This window comes from Leptosomus discolor, chromosome 9 (genome assembly GCF_034619465.1).
Source record: "Leptosomus discolor isolate bLepDis1 chromosome 9, bLepDis1.hap2, whole genome shotgun sequence".
NCBI lineage: Eukaryota > Metazoa > Chordata > Aves > Leptosomiformes > Leptosomidae > Leptosomus > Leptosomus discolor.
This window is the reverse complement of record NC_141399.1, coordinates 32,367,010-32,388,771: the sequence shown is the minus strand read 5'-3', so window position 1 is coordinate 32,388,771 and position 21,762 is coordinate 32,367,010. Positions and strand designations below refer to the sequence as shown.

Genomic DNA, 21,762 nt, shown 5'->3' with positions numbered 1-21,762 from the left:
AAGCAGCCCATTGTATGCACATGGGCAGATCTGAAAAGGATCTGCTATGACAATTAAGTGATGCTTTAACTTACATTGTGATATAAACCATAAACTCATATGATTTATAGAAATTGAGAAATACCTTGGAAGTTCAATTCTGGAACAAGCCCACATTTGGGAAATGTTATATGGTTTGATACAGCTGCCGAAGGTCTTGAGTCTACCTGGGTGTGGTAATATTTGGTGTTAAGGTGTAGTGCATACTGTAATATCACCACACCTCTTACATAAACCAAAAATGTTCTTAGGAGTTTCTAATAGATAGGGGCTCTTCCCGTGTAAACAGGAAACTGAATTTTTGTATTAATTTCAGACTGTTCGAGGGGAGAGTGGGAGAAGAGGAAGTTCAAGGTGATGCATGTGACAGGTGGTTTTCTTGTAAAGTTCCATTTTTGGTCCTTTTAGTAATCCTCAGAGTAATTAATTGGAGAAAGTGTTAGGTATGCTGAAAATGTGATACATGTTCGATGCTTGTAAGTGTTCTTTGCATAGTTTTATCAGATATAGAGGACATCAAAGATGGAAAAATGTTTTTATGACTGAAAAATGTTTTTAATTTATACTTCATAACAGTGAAGTGTGTTTAAACTTGTTTTGAAAGTGTAAAATGTAAGTGTAAATGGCACCAACTGATTAAAAAAAACCATAATTGGAAAGAATCCTGCCTTCTATTCCTTGGTGATTTTTTTGTGTGTATATATATTTTTAACATACATACTCTTACTAGTCTCCTAATTGTAGTGGAAATATGAAGTATTATTTCTTCTTTATAAAAAAACCAAATTAACATATTTAGTTTATGCTTTTATGTGAGAATAAATACAGTAGAACTTGCTTGAGGAACGTGAAACTTTCAGAGTGGTGCTACCTCATAGTTCAGAACAAATTTCTAAATAAAAGAAGTTGAGACAGTCGGGGAATAATACTATAGAAAGCCAACACTTGGACCTACAGGGCTGTAGCTGCACAGCCACTAAAGCAGCAACTGTGATTTTTAGGTTACATAGGCCAAGGGAATTGCAGTAAAGGTACTGATGGATGCAAGTTGGCTTGAAGGTACACAGGCCCATTCTTTCCTGTTTCTTTGTTCAGGGGTTAGCTAGTCAAATGTTAATAACTTTGTCCTGTATGGGATCACATAAACAAAAATGCATCATAATGCATATTTAGGCATGAACGTGAGAGGAGATAACCACAGACCTTAAATGTTCTGCAGGATATACCTGTTTGTCACAGCTAGTTAGTTATGTGCTTACAAGTGGCTCTGGATACATTCATGTTGGTGTCTCAGGGATGGTTGAACAAGACACAAGTACTTTGGTCAGGAAAAATGTTAGTTCTGCAGTCTATTATTCTTTCTTGATATGGTAGAAGCTAACGATGGTTAGAATATGAACTTTAAAGATGCCTGTGGATTTTTTTTTTTAATGGATGTAGCTTTGTGAGGAACAAATACTAAGCTACATGAGATTAATCAGAATCGACTCCTAACAGCAGATACAAGTAGTTAGTTCTTGTACAGTATAGAGAGCTTCCTGCTTTCCTATCTACATTTTGGTTCTTCCTATTCTCCTGCTGTGAATTATTTTTATACCTATAAAATTGAAATAACTTCTAAAGTACTGTGGCTTCATAATAGAACTGTGCTGGATGTTTGCATTTGTAATTGTGCATGAGGAGATGAGAACAGTTATTCATAGTTGAGGTAGTTACACGGGGTGTTCCAGTTGCATTAGAATAGGTAAGTATTTGCATAAAGAAGGCAAGCTAAGCATATACACTGATGCCATGTAAATTTTAATTTTTGTACCAGCCACATTTAGAGGGTACATTAAAACAAGAGATTTAAATAAAAAAATCTGAAATTCAAAGGGTAAACCTGTGTCAGCTGGCCAACTTCAAAGTTAGCACATGAACTCAAATTAACTGAGATCCTTCAGTCTGTTTCTGTCCCTCTTTGTAAGCCATATTGTAGCATTTCTATCTAATTTTGTATACATTGAAGTAAAACTTACATACAATAAGAGCTGTTTTCATAATCATTGGAAGTCTTTGCTTATAAAAGCCTTAGCCACTCACAGATTGCTCAAACTAATGAATATGACAGATTAGTAGAAGGTACTTGACAGAGAAGTTACAACCAGATCTTCAGCACTGAAGCACCTAGTAACTGATTTTATCCTGACTTTGGTGTAAATACAGTGCTTTATTTCTGGTACTGCTGCCAGTCTTAATTCTTACGCAACCAGATTCTTTTTTCTTTTTTTTTTTTTTTTCCCCCGTTCTTACTGTATAATGGGGCAGCAAGAGCTGTTGCTCCCAGGCAATACAGTTTACTAGATCTGCTTCGGTTCCTCCTTTCCACTCCTCTGTGACTCTTGGATCTTCCACTGCTTTATTCTCATCGACAGAAAAAAGTGAGGTGAGGAAACTCCTTTTGATTCAGCACACAATTTCTTGGCTGAGCTAGAAATGTGCCAAGCAATGTCCGCTGTAGTCGGTCTAACCTTTACAGTCCTCCATTCTTTATTGTTCTACCATCTTCCAGGAATGCAGTTTCATTTTTCATTCTTAAGTTTATTTACAGTTTGATGGAGGCATTCCCAGGCTAGATAGGTAAAGAGTACAGTAGTAAGCTTTGGTAAAGTTTCAATCCATAAACCAGATACACATTTTTCATTTTCATATTTTACAAATGCACATTCACATTTGAGCTTCGGATAAAGCTTGGATGGATAAGACAGTTTTCCTAAATCCATTAAAGTTAATTTGCAGTATTCTGTGATTCAAACTAATTCCTGAATGATTTACAAGATAAGCAGTAATCCCATCAGTTAACATTTTGTATTTAAAAACAATTGTTTTGTGAATTTATGAGAAAACCTTCATAAAATTCATGTGCGTGTTCATGGGTAGCCTAAGCACATACCACACCAGTATTTTGATAAACCGTCTTTTTTGCTTACTCTCTCCTTTAGCAAAAGATAACAGATTCTCCATGACCTGTTACAAGCATCTGTAATCCTCATGAATTTCTGTTACTTCTCAACAGGGAGTTTCACCTGTACTGAAGTCAAATAATACTATTGGCTTCCTCATTATTATGTACAATATAATTCCTCCCTATTCACATGCACCTTCATTTCCTACTTCCCTGAAGGACAAATAATCTTCCTAAGAAGCTGTTATAAACAGGAAAGAATACGCAAAGGAACAGAAAGCCCTTGTGTGTATCACAACAGCTATAAATTCAGTTTAGCTCAATGTGCTTTGACTATTGAGTTACATTGTGGTCCATGCCCGCAGAAATTACTCTATCTAGAATTTCTGTGCCTCAAGGAAAAGCTGAAGTTCCTTGCTATGGCAGCAGCATTGTGTATTTTTTCCAAGTTTTAGTATCACATTTTTTCTTATTAGGGGAGAAAAAAGTAACTTTACCATTCACTTTTTTTTTTTTTTTTTTTTTTTTTTTTTTTTTAATGTAGGGATCAAATACTTGCTCTTTGCTAGGAAGTCTGTGTCTTGGAAGACAGACAATATTATTCTAAGAAGTTGTTGACATGATCCCTGTGACCATATGTTCCAAGACTGCTGGGTACAGACAAAATGAATAATGTTCATAAGTAATTCCTGCTGCTTTGGCTCACTGCATCCCTTCCACTGCCAGTTCCTTTGTGGGCTGTGTTTTGGTTGTTTGGATTTTGTGGTGATTTTCTTACTATTTAAGAAACAACCCAACAAAGCAAATACATGTCCTTACTTCCTCAAAGTCTATCAAAGGTAAAATACTCCATTTTCAGTATCCAGTGAAGCTCTTCACAGTATAGACTTCCTGTCAGCTTTTGCACCTTGCTGTGGATCTGCCTCTTTAAGTATATCTGTGCTCTCCCAACAGATATGTTCTACCAGTTTTACCCTCTCCTCAAATGGTAGCAGAGGAGGTCACATGAACTGTGACACTTATTTCAGTGTTTACTGTACCCACAAGAGAAAGAGGTGTTCTATGAAACCAACAGCATGCTGAGTTGAGAATCTTCCCAGAACTCTCTCTGTGTATAACAAGAAGGAAAGTATATAAAAGTTGAGCCTGTCAGTTGTATATGGTATTAGGCTATACTTGCATGCACTGTGAAATAGGAAGCAAGTAAGCAGGAATGAAAGAAAAAATTGTGCAAAAGTACTGAAGAATTTTCTGAAATCACTTTCTCAGAACAGTTTCTGCATAGTTTTTCAGAATGATTAAAAAAAGTAGTCTCTCACTGTCAAGGTAACTGGTCATTTCTCATCTTGAAAGAAAAACCTAGGTCTCAACAAAAGATTAGTCCCAGGTTCAAAGCATGTAATTGTAGTTAAAAGGGCTGTGCCTGCCTGTGAAAGGGTGAAAATAAACTAAGATTGCATTTCAGTAAGAATGAAGATGAACCTTGTCACAATAAAAAGGTGTCTCTTTAGTAATTGAGGTATAAAAGGAGGAGGCCTATTCTCACTATACTTTATTGACCAAACTCAGTAGCTTTATAATACCTTTCACTCAGTCTGAGCAGCTCCACAATGTGTCTGAATGGAAAGATCAGCCACTTGCACCCAGGACAGCCCAGACCAAGGAACGAAGATGAACAGCAATTTGATGTACATCAAGTATTGCTATCTAGCAAAATTGCCTTTGTTCTGCTGCTACATTGAAAGCAAAGAGATGAAATCCGCTGCTTGAATCTAAGCATAAAATTGAGATAAAGTCTGCACTTACTATGTCAAGAATTGTTTTGACATAGTTTTTCCAGTTTAGCTGTTCTAGGATGTTTCAAAAGCACTTCACAACAATATTATACCAAAAAAGCAAAAGCCAAGTTCCCTAAAAACTCAAAATTCAGAATTCAAACAATTGAGTATTTGAAAAACGAGCAGCAGAGGTACAGGGCTGACTATGCTACTGACAGCCCACTTGGCAGAGCAGCCGCAGGTATGCAGCCAGTGGAGTGAGCAGCTCAGCCATCCATTTACTGTACTAGGAGCTGTTCTGCGTTCATTTTTAATGAAACCCTGGAAGTTGATCCAATGATTATTTGAGTGGCTAGTTTAGTAAGTGATCTCAGTCTATTTTTCTAGGAAGAGGCACTGATTCTAATTTTCTTCCAGATGTACTGATTTGCGTGCTGTAGATGCGCTAAACAGAATGTGCTGATACTTACAAGAAATCCTGTCCTATATCGGTACAATAGCAACCACTTGGGCAGATGGGTTCTTGTCTAATAAGGTATATCTGGCACTTTTTACAGGCACCAAATATGTGTATAGAAAGCTACATAGGTGTATCAAAGGATTTTTGAAATTCTTCCAATGCACTTGTAATCTACTAGCATTTTACTAAAGGAAGCTTTTTTGAAATAAGCTTTCTTATCAAGCAAAGCACGAAATGTAATTGGTACTGAACTATCTGAACTGTATTTTTTATTAAATACAGCATTCTTCAAGAAAGACCATTGAAGTATCCATTAGCAAAATTATTATATTTGAAAGTATTTAAGCCCAAAATAAATGCAATGCTAGTTTGGCAGTGGCCCCCCCCCCCTCCCCCCCAAAAGTATGTTGCAACAGTGTATAGCAACAGTGTTAGCCTGATGATTCAAGTACGTGAAGAAGTAGAATTCCCTTGCTTGTTTTCCCCATTTACGCTGCTGACCAGTGGTCGGTCCCGTGTGCTGTCTTCATAGTGTGAAATGCGACTTCCTCCTTTACTTTATGCAAATACTCACCTGTTCTAGTGCAACTGGGACACTGCATGTAATGTGTCAGGTCTTCCTGGAGGCAGAAACTCTGTATCAGTTTCTGTTGCTACACTTGTTTTATAGAAATTGGCCATGCTGCCCAGAATCCTTAAAGTGGGAGATTCTTAATTATACCTTTTGGGGCCTTAAGGACATGTAGCCGTGGAGTTGTGTACCTACTTACTGCTTGTGAGAGTTGCCATTGTTGTTTTTCTTGTCTCTCTTTTTTTTTTTTTTTTTTTTTTCCCAGATGTCTCCTATAAAACATTCTGTTGAAATGCCACATGCATTTCTAAATTGAATACTAAAACCAGTGAGTAGAACTTCGAATAAAACCAGAAGGTTCAAACTAAAAGAAAAGGTTTTAAGTCTTTATTGTAAGGGCAGGATTTGCCATGTAAACCTTTCTAAAAATCTTGATTAGTTAAGTATCTCTTAGAACATTAAACCTGCATATTGAGGCTAGTGTGCACTTCATAAAAGCAGTATTGCAATACTTGTTTGTGTGACATTTATGAATGGAATTATGACTTGGCTCTTTCAAAAGTCTAACTTGTAAAAGTTTTAACTAGCAAACTATTGCTCAACAGTTTTGAGTGAGGAATTTAAAAGCTGTAGAACATCCTGAAGAGAGACAGTTCATTCATCTGTAATGAAAAGCAAGTTATACTGTCACAAGACATCTTTCCAAGATGCTCAAAGGAAAACCTGTCTTTTATGCTTACTAGATATCAAAATAAGAAACAAATCCTGGCTGTACATAGACCTTTAAAAAGAACTCGCCAGTTATGGAGCATGACTGTTATAAACTCTGATCCTGTGCTGCTTTAGTGGGATGATAACTTATCTGGTATAGTTGGTGCAGAGACTTGATGGACTCTTGGCATTTTCCATAGCTACTGCTAAACTTACTTTATTTGCCTCTGTACTGTCTAATGTGAAAACTGGCCCTTCCAATAGGCTTTCCAAAATTGTTTCTGCAGTAGTCTGAGCTGATCTGACTGCTGACTGTCCCGGTGCCACCCTTGCCCTTTTGTCTCACAACCAGCAATTTTATTGGCTTAGACTGATGTGGAACTGCAGCTTTCGGAAGAAGCTTTTGGTTTTTCTCTGATCTTTAAAGCTTATTTGTCAATGAACACCAATAAATTATTTAACAAACTTTTCAAAATGGTGATGGCAGTTTGAGCTTTTTATTTACAAATAAAAAAAATGTTAGTAGAATTGTGTTTCTTGACTCCTTTGTATCTTCAGTTACAAAATTGTTGAAATTAAGGCTATCTACATGTGTTTACAGGTTTTTTTTTTTTTTCCAACTTTGGAATCAAATTGCTTTTTGGTAAGGGCTTCTCTGAACTCTTCTGGAAAAATGCAGTTTTTTGAAGAGTTCATTTGCTTTTGGAGTGTCATGTGTTCTGCCAATTGGACAAAAATGAGGAAGCTGGTTCAGTTTCTCTCAACCTCCATTTCTAGTCAACCAGACTGCTGCCTAGGATCTCTCTGTTCCCCTTGCGCAGAGGCACAGTGTGGAGGTGCCCCTTTCCCTCATGCTTTGAGGATCAGACAATGGCATTTGTGAGGGCGAGTGTCCGGTATGATTAACGCGCCTCTGCCCTCTTTTCCCTTCCCTCCTGTTTGGGAGCAGTGCTGAGGCACTTTGTCTCCCAGCACTATGATTAATGAGTTGGTGCCCTCTGCTGTTAATAATTACCAACTTGGGTGACCCTCTAGCTTTATTTAGTGTGAGGCGTTGTTTGACAACTTTTGCTGGTATGGCTCATTCCTGGATGGTCAGTCTTCTGGGGAAGAAAAGAGTACTTGGGGAAAACCAAGCAGCTTCCTGGTTGGGAAGATGGCTGCTGTCCTCCAGTCTGAGAGCACTGACTGTGCTGTCAACAGGAAGAACTTTCCAGCTTCATTTTGGCAGCCTGGTGTAAGGTGTTCACATGCTCCTTAGTCTCACTTTGTAGTGCCCCAGGGAATGTTTACCTTCGTATTTAGGTTACAGATTGAGCCTTAGTTTAATGATTTAAATAATGTGTATTAAAAAAAAAATTGTGAAGTGAACACTGCAAAGCAAAGTAAAGCAGAATTTTCCATGGAGTGTCACATAGACCAAATGGAAATGTACAACCACAGAACGAAACTATTAGTGTTCCTTACTTCAAGTATCTTTGATATACCAGATAGATTACAAATAATTTCAAGTTCTTTTTGAAAGCACGGTGAATGCTTCTTGAAGTACAAAAAAATTACTATAAAGCAACCATTTCGTGAATTATACTTTTACTAATTTAATTAGTAATGACAGGTGTACTTTGTCATGGAGAAAGATCTTGAAAGTCCTAAATGAGTGTGCAGTTTTAGTTTCTGCACATCAGCTAATGTGACTTGGGTATCTTTTCACAATTTCCTAGATACCTTTTTACATTTAATTACAAAATTGAGTATGTTAACAGATGGTTGAATTGTCTAATGGGAACATTACTCATTCTCTGTACTGAAGAACAGAGGTTGCAGGAGTGAATTCTGTTTAGTGGCTGTAAGACCTAGACTTGAGTTGCACACAACTTTTTGTACTTCAGATATTAACCAGTTTTGGGGTTTGTCCCTTTAAACTCCCTTGGTTCAGGTATTCATATGGGAAGTTATTCCCTTCCTGGTTGTATGCAAATTTATTTGCAGCCAGTTAAAAAACACTTAACCTTGAGTGAAGTTTTACAATGGCTTTTGAAGGTGTTGAAGTCCAGGTAAATTTTAGAAAACAGTCATATAATCTTAGGTTAAAACCCAAAAAGGTTAAGAGAAGGTCAAGTGTCTGTTTGTTACCCTTAGAAAATTAGGATTGGTAGTAGCAGTTGGAGTTGTTACGTAAAGTTGTAGCCTATGTGCAGAACTGGGTGTTGCTGCACACCATGATTTGTCTGAGCAGTGTGCAGTGCAGTGAAAATTGCTGTTACGTTTAGAAGTTACCCAGCTGATCATTGTGTTGTCATACCTGTGGTAAACGTGAGTTGCTTTTGATTTTATTTTTGTGGTGGAAGTGAGAGTCTTAAGTGTAACAATTAAGTATGTGGCAAAGTAATACTGAAATGTAATGGAATGGTCAATCAGCCCACGTAAATGCACCTTAATTTACAACTCATGGCCAGGTCAAGTGATTTGGAAGGTTTTCTTAATACATAAGTTAGAAAAAGATTTTTAAAAAAGTAATCTCATAGTGAGTTCTGCGTTAAAAGTTAATGCACTCACCTCAAGTTGTTTAATTCTTTCAACATTGACATTTGCACAGCAGTAGCCTGAACTGAGCTTGGATGAGAAAACAGTGATTTTTATACCAATAAATGTAGTGACTGCAGTGAAAATCTGTCTACTGTTTTTGTGTACAAGACTTCAATTCCTCTGGGATTCCCTCCCTCCCTCCCTCCCGCAGTGTTCCAGACCGGGTAGGATGGAGCCTTGAGCAACCTGCTTTAGTGGGAGGTGTCACTGCCATGGCAGGGTATTGGAACGGGATGATCTTTGAGGTCCCTTCCAACCCAAACCATTCTGTGATTCATATGACCAATAGCATGGCTGAGACTGAGCTTTTAAGATAGTAATGTGATGTAGTTGCATTAGTATATGCTATGATTTTTGTGTGTCATATTGTCATCATCTGCAGTACTTATGCAAGTAGTGGGATACTTAGACTAAACTGAAATTGTGAGGAGTAAATAGAAAATGATATTTTTAACTATTGATGGATTGGAAAGACTATGTTCAAAAGGGAGAAGCTCTGTCAAGTCTTCAAAGTGAAGAACTAAGTAAATCAGTAGGAAATAGTTCTTTGATATAAGAGTTGATGAAGTTCCATGGTTTGTGTTGATATTCAAAACTAGGAGAGAGAGGTGATATGCTGCTGTCTTAAATTGTGTTTATATATGTGAATTTGATAGCCCTTATCTGCTAATATCTTATTACAGAGGTTTTTTGAAAAGCCTTTGCCGTTGGGCTGCTTCTAGAATCGGGGAGTTAGTGTTGTTAACAAGCTGGGAAAGGGTTTCTTTTAATCTTGTGGTGCTCTGGCTGTATTATAGATGGCTGAAAGAGTAATGCTAGAGGACTGACTACAAAAACTGCTGGGGAGGGAAACTACTTTTGATTTATGTTCTTAAATCAGACTGGAAGCGTGATTCCCTGGTTAGTGTAAGGGACTGTCAAAATTATGTGTCAGTGAGAGTCTGCAGGTACATAACTACCTTGCCTGTGCCTCCAGCTACTTGTGGTTTCTCTTCTACCTGTTAAATAAGTTGCTTATCTTGAGTAGCTACTGGCAGCAGTGTAGTTTATGCACCATAAGGAGATCTGGGAAGTGCGCTTGAGCTGTCTGAAAAAATGCTGTGTGGTATCTTGCTTTAGTATTCTGTATTTTGCCGAGAGGAATTTGAGTGACAAATGCAATAAATATAAACTTAGAGATGGAGCAGATTATCCTGTTTCAAGTTCTGGGAGAGATTGACAGTACTTAAATGAGAAAGGGGAAAAAAAAAAAATATTCCTAGTACAAGTGACTGCTAAGACAGATACAGAGTTTTAGAACTTCTTGCTTACATACCTGTCTCTGGGTTGAAGTAATGGTTAGGCTTTACTTCATTTGGACTTCTTGCTCAATAATCTCCATTAAAAGAAAAGGTCCATTTACCAGGGAAAGGACACCTTAGTTTTGATTTGAAGATTAGAGTATAATGTCCTCTTTTATGTGCATACTAAGTCCAGGTAATGAAAATACAGGAGAGGTGTAGCTGAAAGGAAGATGTTTGAGATACGGCAGTTAGGAAGCTGAAAGGTTGGTGTCAACATCTGGAGTAGTAAGAGAAAAATATTTTTATCCTAGCTGTCTGTACTGCGTCAGGCTAGGATGGAGTTCATGCTCTTCATAGCAGCCCATGTGGTGCTGTGTTCTAGATTTGTGACCAAAACAGTGTTGATAAAACACTGGTGTGTTAGCTTTTGCTGAACAGCACTTACCTAGTGTCAAAGCTTACTGTTTCTTAGCATGCTACCTCCCCACCCTGCCAGGGGTGGGCCGAAGGTTGGGAGGGGACACGGCCAGGACAGCTGACCCAAACTGATCAAAGAGATATTCCATACCGTATAACATCATGCTCAGCAATAAAACCATGGGTGGCAGGGTGGGGAGGGTTTTTTTTTTTCTGAAGTAGCAGTTGCTCAGGGGTAGGTATTGGTCGGCTGGTGGTGAGGGCTGAGTTCTTCTTGCTCTGCAAGGGGCTGGGTGGGGACTGACCCGCCAGCCAGGGTCAGTCCACCCCAGTGTCCTGGATACTCTGAATGCTTATCTTCGTTACACTGTTAAAGTGTGAGTACATCGCCCCTCCTTTCCACCTTGATGCCTCCTCCACTATTTGTATGGTCTTGCAAGTTTATTTGTTTCAGAAATGCAATATTGACAACTGAAGCCAAGAGACAGAGAGTAGAATTAGAAGGAGCATGGTGTATTAATATGTTCCACTGAGAGGAAGTAAAATGCTATGTGGTGTATGTTGAACAGTTACAGGTTCATTTCCAGTAATGTTGAACTCATCCACTGTGTTAACAATACAGAGTGGTATGGGATGTTGACTAGAGAAGCACCTTAATCATTTCAGCTGGTGAGAGCATAACCAAAGAAGCTATAACCTTTCTGCCCAAGAAATTAGGGTCACTGTTTCCTAACGAGTGACTTGCAGCACTGTGTCATTATGGATCAACTACCACACTTATTCATATACAACAGTTCTGTTTGTCTTGGATACACCCCTACCCCCCACCTCCCCAAAATTCTAGGCCTTAATTACCTGTTCATGACTGCTTGGTGTAAATTGAGCAATGTTTATTAATAGAATGCTTCCTTGATATGGTTATTGATATTGGTATGCAATACAAATTGATTTTTTTTTTTTTTTGGCCATGGATGAAAATGTAATGTTGGTGATCTTTGTCAGCAGGAATTTACTGCTGTTAAGGAAAAAGTGAGAGGGTAGTAGGGAGGGAGAGATCGTAGTGACTGGTTTGTGCATCATCAATACACTGGCTTTAACCAGTTAAATCTATCAGTTCCCATTACTTGGTGTTAAGGAGAAATTGGCAGAAGGCTCAAGAAGCTAGGGCACAGGAAATTCTCCTCAACTCTGAGTCTCAAAAACTCTGTCAAAACTGAGAATGTCATATAGCAATCTGCTGGCTCCGTTTGAAGCCCAGTAGTCCATGTTTGATTTGGAAAATTTCTAAAGAGGTCTTACTGTATTTTTGTGAAATAGTGGGGGTGCTAGAGCTATACAGGTTTTGGGTTCATTAGTTAAATAGAAGACAAGGTGAACTGATTTAGCTGCAGTTTTGTTAGAACACTTACTGAAATTTGAAGTGCTTTTTAATGTTAGAATACATGAAATATAGACTTCTTTATTCTGAAACAGTAGATAACACTTTTTCTTTGATTTATGTGTGTGTGTTTTTTTTTAATAGAATATTCAAATAAAAACTTTGGCAGATGATGTGGTAAGGTCTTTGTAACATCTTAATTTGCAATGGTAACTCCACGCTGCATGCTGTTTTACTAAATGTTGTGGACAATGTAACATGTTCTTATAAGGATATTAGGCATTAGATTTTGGAAAATTGAGTTACTATTCCTGAAGATCTTAATTTGTAACTTCAGTTGAAGAAGACTAATTGGTGATATCTATTTGGAGAAGCTTCTTTAACTGCATTCTAAATACTTTAGTAATGCTGTGGATATGTTGAAACTGTTATTCAACAGTTCAAGTGTCATTTCTCTTGACTTTCTTTTTAACAGTAAAGGATCTGCAGTGGTTCTTAAAAGTTAGTTGCCACGTGATTCAAGTGGAATCACTTTGGGTAATAAGCATGTACTGTATATCAGACAACAAATTTGTATTTAGTAGCACTAACTTTGTAGTTCTGAATACTTTGAAACCTGTTGCAAAGTATTTTTACAGAAACATACCAAAATTTGTTTCAGTAAAATTATAAAATTTTATTTACTGTATATAATAGTTAAACTACACTGGCCACTTAGTTAATCATCACTTATATGAAATGAAGAAATTGTACCTAGTGATCATGTAGAAGATTAATTTATGGCTTTAAGGTGATCTCACCATTGCAATCTGATTAAACAAATTTGTTGTTAATAAGGTATACTTTAAACAGATCGCAGTATGGTGAAATGGATCTTAAATGTGTTTTTTGTGACTGCTGCATGGGACTTTTAATGTAAGTGAAGAGTAAAACTGCGTTTGATGTATATTGGCTGATTTTGGATACTGCGTGTCAGGCATTATGTCGTTACTTTGGCCTTTTCAATAGGCTATGCCGTAATTTTAGTTTCAAAAAAGGTATTGTAAACTATTCTAATAAGGAAAAAAAATGGGATTAAAATAATATTCTTGTCTTGTTAAAGACGTTAACAGTATCCTTGTAGGTAATGTGTTTCTGTCCACAAATGTAAGACTCCTAAGGAAGAAGGAAAACCCAAACCCAACCCCTCTCCCCTCCAAAACACAGACAAACAAAGAAAACCTCCAAAAAAAGTCAAAGGGCATGCAGCTTATCTAGGGATACTTTCCTTCAAAAATTTGTAGGATCTCAAAAAACAACAAAAGAAACCCAAAACAAAACAACAACGAAAAAAAGAAGGAACCTTTATTCCCCGTATTCCACAGCACTTGGTCAAACTTTTCCACTCCTGACTGGCCTAGTCTAAAATGAATCCAAATTCTATACAAATGAAATACTCCATTAAACTTTTCACACCTCACAGAAGTTGTTTAGTTATAGAAAATATATATTTTGGTTTACATGTCTTTGTAGAGATTGCAATAGCTGCTATGAATGATACTGGTAACCCTACATAAGCTGCTATTAGATGAAAGCACGTCTTCATAAGGCTGTTCAGTGCCTGAAACAAATACACTAGTATTTGTTGATGTAAAGAGTTACTTTAGAAAAATTGCTATAGACATAATGTTCTCAAAATGAACATATATATAGTTAAAGAGTATTATTAAATAAAAAAATTCTGATTGTATTCAGAATAGTTATATATTAATAATATAGTAATAAATGGCCTTATAAGGAAGGTGCTCTTGTTGGTTGTTTCCAATATTAACAAATTAACTGAGCAAGCATGCTTAAAAAAAAAAAAAAAGGCGGGGGGGTTTGGTGTAAGGCATAAACCAAGTCAGCCTTAACCAGTGAAATGTCGTTGCAGACTGTATGATGTGCTTTCACTAATGTCTGTTATGTGTATTTAACTATGGATGGCTGCTTCGTGAGTAATCCGTTACCTGGCTTTTTAAAATTATGCACTAATTTCAGGAGTCCGTACTCAAAAAACACTTCAAGGAATTGTGAACTATACTTCGAGCATTAATTCCTCTACAAACTTTATTTTACTTTAGCAGGACTTTTTAATAAGCCTGATGAACTTGTGAGTACCTCCTTCCCAACGCTGGCTTTTTCAGTTGTCCTCCAAAGACTTATAGCTCTTCAGGTGAAGGAACGCTTGGACATTACCTTTGTGGTACCATATTTATTCACTATCAGGATAATTAGGGAGTAATGTGAGAAGATGAACTCAGAGTTTTGAAATGCTAAGAGTTTAACATAGATGGTATGCTTTTGAAACTGTGAGAGATAGTTATATCCCTTTTGCATGAGACCTGTCATGAATTTACCTTAAATGTTGTTGTCTTTCTATGAAAAGTAATCTCTGAATGTTAGAGTATTTTTACTTACAGTTCAATTTGAGTTTTAACTCTGCTGCTTGGATTAACTAAAAATGTGTGTATTACTGCCATGTAATTATGCTTCTTTCCTATATTTCTATTTCTACTTATTTTTAAATGGATGTCTTTGCAGCGTGACAGAATAACAAGCTTCAGAAAATCAGCAGTGAAAAAAGAGAAACCTCTCATTCAGCATCCTATTGATTCTCAACCTTCTATAAGTGAAATCCCACTTGCCCAGGCACTTGTTGATGAGCGTTGCATGAACTTATCAGAAAAAGAAGTTATGGATCTCTTTGAAAAAATGATGGTAAGATGATGTACTACATAGTTTTATGAGGTTTTAATTTGTTTTCATGTTGGCGTGTGTGATGTAGTAGTGATTTTCAAATGTTGTAATTTTGGAAGTATTAACTACTTGGGATGGTGTAACATAGCATAGACCTGATAGACCTGTCTCAATTGGCACATAAACAGTTGAGTCACTCATAGAATCCTAGTATTATATATGTTTAAATTACTTGGTTTACTTCTGCAGAGAAAACAAAGGCATAAAGACAAAAGTAAAAATCCCAAGCTGTTGATTGCTTCATTAAGCTAACCTCTGTAGACCTTTGTTGCAGTAGTTAGATACTGCTGTTGAAGGATAGTTTTTAATAAACTTAAGCAAATACCTTTGGAAAACAGTAATTTCCATTAATAAAATCTTAATGTGTAGAAGACTGAGGTTTTGTATGTCTTGTGAATCTATATGTAGAGTCACTTGTCAAGGTTTGCAGTCTACTCACAAGGAAGCTTTTCTATTAGTAAAACAGAAACAAACTTTTGAAGTAGGTGTGTATTAGTTCTGCCGTGCACATTGGTGTAGATACATGAAGTATCAGGAAATGCAGTGTTTCGAGTATTGTTAAAAATGCTGTTTTCTGTATCATTCTTTAAAATTGTTGTAAACTTCCGTATAGTCACTGTGGCCAAAGAACTGTCCCATTCCGTTGTGTAACTACTCTGTTCAATGAAGTTGTGAATTTCTTTTGAAAGACTGGATAACTGTTAATCAGTACTTCCTTGATTTGCATGTTGGATTAAGGGATAAATTTTTAAATTTTCCAAGTCATGTTAATTGAAACAGACAATAGATCTGCCTTCCAGAGACTCATAATTCTTTGAATAAGCTGGTAGCTAATAAGTCACTACAGTAACATTTAGTGGTCTGCTAATCTGAAGTACTTTGACTTTTAATGGCAAGACTAGTTGTGACTAGTAATGACTACATGTTATGTTTAATCAGTTGTTAAGTGGAAAGAGGCATCTTAATCTAGCAGAATATTTGGATTTTTACATTTGTTTTAAATACGTAAGTTGGAACACATTCGTATCTACTCCTGCCACAAGCTAATAATCTATGTGGTAACAGCCTTCTGCATAGATAATGCAGGAGTGGTGTCTGTTGTGATAAGATTTTTATAAAAAACACAGGAACTTCACAAGAGTTAACACTTATGTGATCAACTTGAGGTGTAGAATTTTTGTGTTTGTCCTCTAGTTTTATTTCTTGAGCCTAATTTTACTAATGGTAACTACCCTTGATGCAATTACAATTTTGACGAAGTCTTGAAAACAGTGAACACTTGAAGTGACAGAATTAAAGGACAAAATTGAGTAGCTCAGGATTAAACAAACTGAAATGCAGATAAGCTGGAAAAAGTAATTTGTTTGTTTAAAAATGAGCCGTTTGTTTAAGAAAAGGAGTATAAAAATAACAAAGACTAATAAAAAGTGGGAAATACAATCTTGATGTTGTGTGCTCTCTTTCTGTACAGGAGGACATGAATCTAAATGAAGAACGTAAAGCTCCTTTAAGAGATAAAGACTTGACCACAAAACGGGAGATGGTTGTCCAGTACATTTCTGCAACTGCCAAATCCGTAAGTAGTCACCTCTCCAAGACAGACGAAAGTAAGAAGCTTAGCTTCGTAAGTGTTACGCTTTTCAAGCTTGAAACTTTCAGGTTATTTGTCTGGATTTAACTTCGAAGACTGGCAGAAAAAAAAAAAAATCTGTACTCACTAATAAACTTTTAAACGCTTGCAGCTGCGTCTGAAGGGTTAGTTTGTATTTCAGTTATTGGGCAATGTAAAAACTTCATGCTTTCTTGTAAACCATAAGAAATTGCAAAGCCAATAATAATGTAGAGTAATGGATGGAACCTGAGCGTATTTCTGTGGAATTCGTCTTACAAATTTTGGGTACTGAAAGTTTTTGGAAGGATTAGCATGCCTTTGTGGTTTCAGTAATGACATATGTACTAGATGTACAGTTTGCAGTGTTAGAAGCAGGGAATCAAAATATTGAAAGTATCTAAAATTGAAGTCAAGTCAGTATTTTGGCTTAATTTGAGTATGTTGAGTACTGTATCGGACTTGAAGACTGCATTAAATACTCTGCTAAGAAATGTTCTGAAGGTAAATAAAATTATTTCCTTTAGTGAAAAAATGGGTTTCAAAGTGTATTTTGAGTAGAAAAAAAATGTATTCAGACCTTTCATTCATGTTGATCATTCTCTGTAGTTAAGTTGATTGATTACCCCTTAGTTGATGGATCCTTCGTGCAGAATTTTTGAGGTCTTGTCTGTTTTGGGGTACCAGAAGTATAAGAGAATGACTGAATGCCACATTTGTTGGGGTGGGAAAATACAATTTCAAATAGTGAAGAGCTGCAATTTATTTTGTGCAGTGGGACTAACAGTAGTGGGACTACTAGTACTAATTAGTTATAAAATGCAACAGTAATGCTTTTTGTCTCTTAAAAATTCACTATGGCAAATATAGTTCTTACTATTTGAAAAAAGAATATGCCACAAATTCATGGATGTTGAATGAAACAGAGATACACATATATGTTGTGATTTCCCTAGAAACAGATTTTGTCCTGATTTGTGTCACTATTTGTTGTATAAAGAATTTTAAAGTAGCTACTGGTGAATTCTGAGGAACTGAATGTATTGCAATATTGGGGAGAAGTGGTGGTGGTGGTGGGTATCTTTGTATCCAAGGGGCTGCAGTATGCTTCAAGTGATAAAATGTGCTATCAGCTTAGTTCTTTAATAAAATTAGGTAATGTGTATGATTTTATTTGGCAACTAGGATGAATCAGAACTTTTTTCATGCTTAAATTATTGTGTGCAATAAAAGGTTACTGGAAATGAAGACTATGTGTGGAATAGTTGTTCAAATACGTAATGGCAGCACTGCTAGCAGTTCTACAGAGCTGAGTTGGAGTGCTAAATACAGATAGCATTAAGTAATTGTGTTTCTTAGTGAAATAAACTGGCAAATAAGATTATGTTGGTGTCTGCCTAATGAATGGTACAGTTGAATTGTCTTTTAACTTTTAAAATCATCTCTGCAGAGTTAAATTTCAAAGAATTAGAGCTACAATGGCATACAATTATTAAATGCCAATGCTTTGCATTAAACATTATAAACTTCAGTAAGGAAAAACTTGCATTATAATGTGAAAATGGGGATTTCTGTTTCTGAGAGAAGTGATGTTCCTGCATGAGTTCATCTTAAAAAATTCCACAGTCCTTTAGTCTGTCATGGAAGGAATCCCGTCCTTAAAGCATGGTCTAGCTAAACGTACAAGATACTGGAGAATTATTCAAGCTTATGCATCAAATATGAAATTTCCTGTTAATATACTTTACCTAGACTATCTTTGGGAACTATTGATTATGTGCTGTAAAATTTTTGTCATCACTTCATGATCAATCTTAAGATTTAAGTTTTTTGTAGTAAGCAAAACCGGTTTATTGAAGAAGTAGAAACTTTTGTGATGGAAGTACTTGCAATTCTTTCCCAAAGCATAGTTGGATGATGGTGATCTCTCTCTATATATACTGATATGAAATATAGCTGCCTCAAGTACCATAATTTTGTAGCTGAGTAAGAAAAGCATGGCTACCGTTGCATGTCTTAACAGATTGCATTATTGCCACCATATGTGCTGCAGCATGGAAAACTTAACAGAACTGAAGATATGTTTGCCGAAATGTACTAACAATTAAAAAAAAATAATAAAAAGAATCCCCAGATGTCCTCATGTATTAATGTGCTCTTTGAACTTAAGTCAGCGCCAGTATGGATGTTTTATACATACGCAAAAAGTTTTTCCTAATGGAAAAAGAGCTCCTGTTGAAGTTTGTGTGCTTCAGCAACTCCTTCTTGCAATTGAATCACAGCATTTGAATGGAATAATTTAGCTTTTAAATAGCTAGCATCTTAACTGATTTAAAAAATATGAAAAGTAGAGCTCAATTGCAAAATGTTGATTGGGATCTTACAATAAAGCATTTTCACTGTTAATTTTGTCTTTTGTTTAGTTAAACTACTATTCTGCTTAGTTCAATTCAAGCTCTAACCAATTTTTACTGCATCATGAATCATCAAACCTGCTTTTCTTCAGGCCATCTTCGGGCTTGTCTTCCATGAAAATGCTGATTGCATTCAGAATGATTTTTCTTAAAATTTTCTACCTTTTTTCTTTGGTCACAGATAATTGTCCATCTGGCTTCCTTTTTCGTACTGAAAATAGTTAGGCCTTTTCTTTTGCTTAGAGGTCATGAAACACACTTAACAGTTGATGTGACTTCTTCCAGTTCATTTCACATTTGTTTTTATTAGGTTTTTGAGCTCTCTCCACTCATTTGAAAATATCACTCTCATTTGCTGATGTTGTCTTAATCAAATTATTTTCAAATTTGGTGCTTCATTTTCTCTGCCTTGTGTGCCATCTGCAGTATGTTGACCATGCTTTTCTGAAACACTATACTGTCTTCAGAGTTCTGAGTGAGAAAGAAGCCTTGGCTTTCAATGGATGAAAAAACCCCTTTTCTTTCCCTTGGGGGATGCAGCTAATAAGCTGCATGCTTTCATGTGAAGTGATTATCTGTGCTTCTGATTCCTTCTCTCACTCAAAGAGAATGATTGTTGTCCATGGAAATAGTGCTTGGGAAATGGTGAAGGCTCAGAATTCTGTATTAGTACTGAACTTGGTCACATCTCATGCCATATTGAATGAGTTGAACATTGGTAAGCGGAGGTGGCAGTAAATTAGGAAAAGAGATTGTCTGGTGATGACAGTCCATCTTTTGCTTCTGGAGGAAGCTTAATCAGGAAGAGGAGAGAAGAGGTGATTGTGAAACAGTTGCAGGGACTTCTGTCTTCTGAAAGACTACCTAAAAGAACAATGGAAGTGATAAGAGTAGAAAATGAAGCAGGTAGAGATACAATCGAGTTCAGATCTTGGAACAAAATCGTACTGTCTCAGGCTCTTAATAAGATCAAAGTGGTTATTGAATAAACTGGCTGCTATGAGGTTGCAGCAAATAGCTGACAAGAAGAGGCCTACAATATTTAAGAGGAAATCGATAGTCCTGGTGTTCACAGGAACATGGTCATTTGTGCAAAGTGATAGAACAGGGCAGAGGTGTTCTGCCTTTCTGCAGTTTCTTCTGTGTAAAGTCAACTTCTTGTTCATGAATATTCAGAGATGCTGTTCCATGGTAAAAAAAGAGATGTCATTCTGAAAATCACTGTATAATTATCCATGTAATTAAAAGCATCCATACTGAGCAGTTGAAGAGAAATGCTACATGAGATTTTCTGAAATGCAAGTTAGATTTATAACTGTAGGCTATGTTTTTGATTATGAAAACTTAATTAAATTCAGTGATGACATCATCTAAATAGATCAAAAGCTCCATAATAAATGAAGTTGTTATGTGTACAAGGAAGTCAGTATGTCGTTAGTTTTTTCTGTAGTTTTCTCAGTGTTATATATAAAATATCTAACCTGGTAATTTTAACAAAATGGCATCTCTTAATCTTTCAAGACGTAGATGTCAAGCTAGGTATTTAGTTACTTGTTTGTAAATGTGTAAAATACTGATGGTTCAGCTGCAGAACATAAGAATTTTAGATTACTTCTACTACAGTAGAACTACTGTTTTCCTGTTGAGAAGCTGTAACTCTTAAACAGTTCGATAAAAGAATATAACTGCTACTAATGATTAAACACTGAAAAATTTGTGTGATGCTACATCCTACTAAGTACTTTGCTGTGTTTATTTATGTGTTATTATTATCTTTTTTACACAATAACCTCTCTTGGCTGACCACTGCATGCAGATAGTCGGAAGTAAAGTTCCGGTGAGTATGAACATGATAGTTTTGTTTTTTCTTCCGTTTTTAGAGATTAGGCTGGAATATATTGGACTTTTATCTTGGATTCAAAAGTTCAGTGGGCATAACTGAATCCTTGTTTTATCAAAATAGTTATCAACTACGTCAATCATGTTTATCTTGCCAGTATATGATCATTGTTTGCGCTTCTGAGGGATCTGTTTTTTTTTTTTTTTTTCAGAAATCTAATTCTATATACTTTAGACTCACTTGAGAACTCATCTGTTCATTGTGAGAAACAAATGTAATACAGAGGATTCAGAAGGTCAATTAATAAGCATAAGATGAGATCACTCATAGCACAACTCTTCTCTCAAGTGCTCAGCTACGTTTTATGTTGTCGTGATTGACTTTAGTGATTTTTTTTTTTAACCATTTTTTGGGAGTTAATTTGTTGGACTGAATTCAGCAAATTTTTGTTTCCTGGTAAAAAGGGGTTTTGGGGGAATAATTACATGCACATTTTAAATGATGGCTGAAAGCAAAGATATTCTTTTTAATTATGGATAGACTTTACTTTTGATTGCAGCCAAAACGGGCTTTTCAGATACTGCAAGTTTTTCTACTTGAGTCACATTCAGTTCTTGTGTTTTGTAGTAAAAATAATAAAGAGCGACCTATGAGTTAACTGTCTAATAATTGCCTCAGATGCACTTAAATATATAAGAATATAGTGAATACGGATAAAGAGATTGCTGTTGGCTTTGTTTTATTCAGAGTGGTCTTTAAACAGACCTTTCTGTCTGAATTCACCAGTTTAGTTCACTTAGTTTTGTACGTAGTACTGGTTTTTATGCTGATTGAGAAAATACGTAAGCACAATGAAAGTATTTAAAGGTATTTGATTTTTGATGGGATGAACTATTAATTCTCCAGTTCACTGTGTTAAAACCAGTTTCAAATAATTCCTGCTGCCATGTAATT

The 21,762-nt window shown here is 36.2% G+C and overlaps 1 protein-coding gene across 1 annotated transcript in view; it reads left to right on the top strand.

Moving 5' to 3' along the window:
* Positions 1-21,762, top strand: part of DIAPH2 (diaphanous related formin 2) — a 248,566-nt gene that overhangs the window by 6,699 nt on the left and 220,105 nt on the right. Inside the window, exons 2-5 of the mRNA XM_086470539.1 lie at positions 12,312-12,344; positions 14,730-14,906; positions 16,417-16,521; positions 20,785-20,805. Coding sequence (XP_086326665.1) covers positions 12,312-12,344; positions 14,730-14,906; positions 16,417-16,521; positions 20,785-20,805 — 336 coding nt within the window. The remainder of the gene's footprint in view (positions 1-12,311; positions 12,345-14,729; positions 14,907-16,416; positions 16,522-20,784; positions 20,806-21,762) is intronic.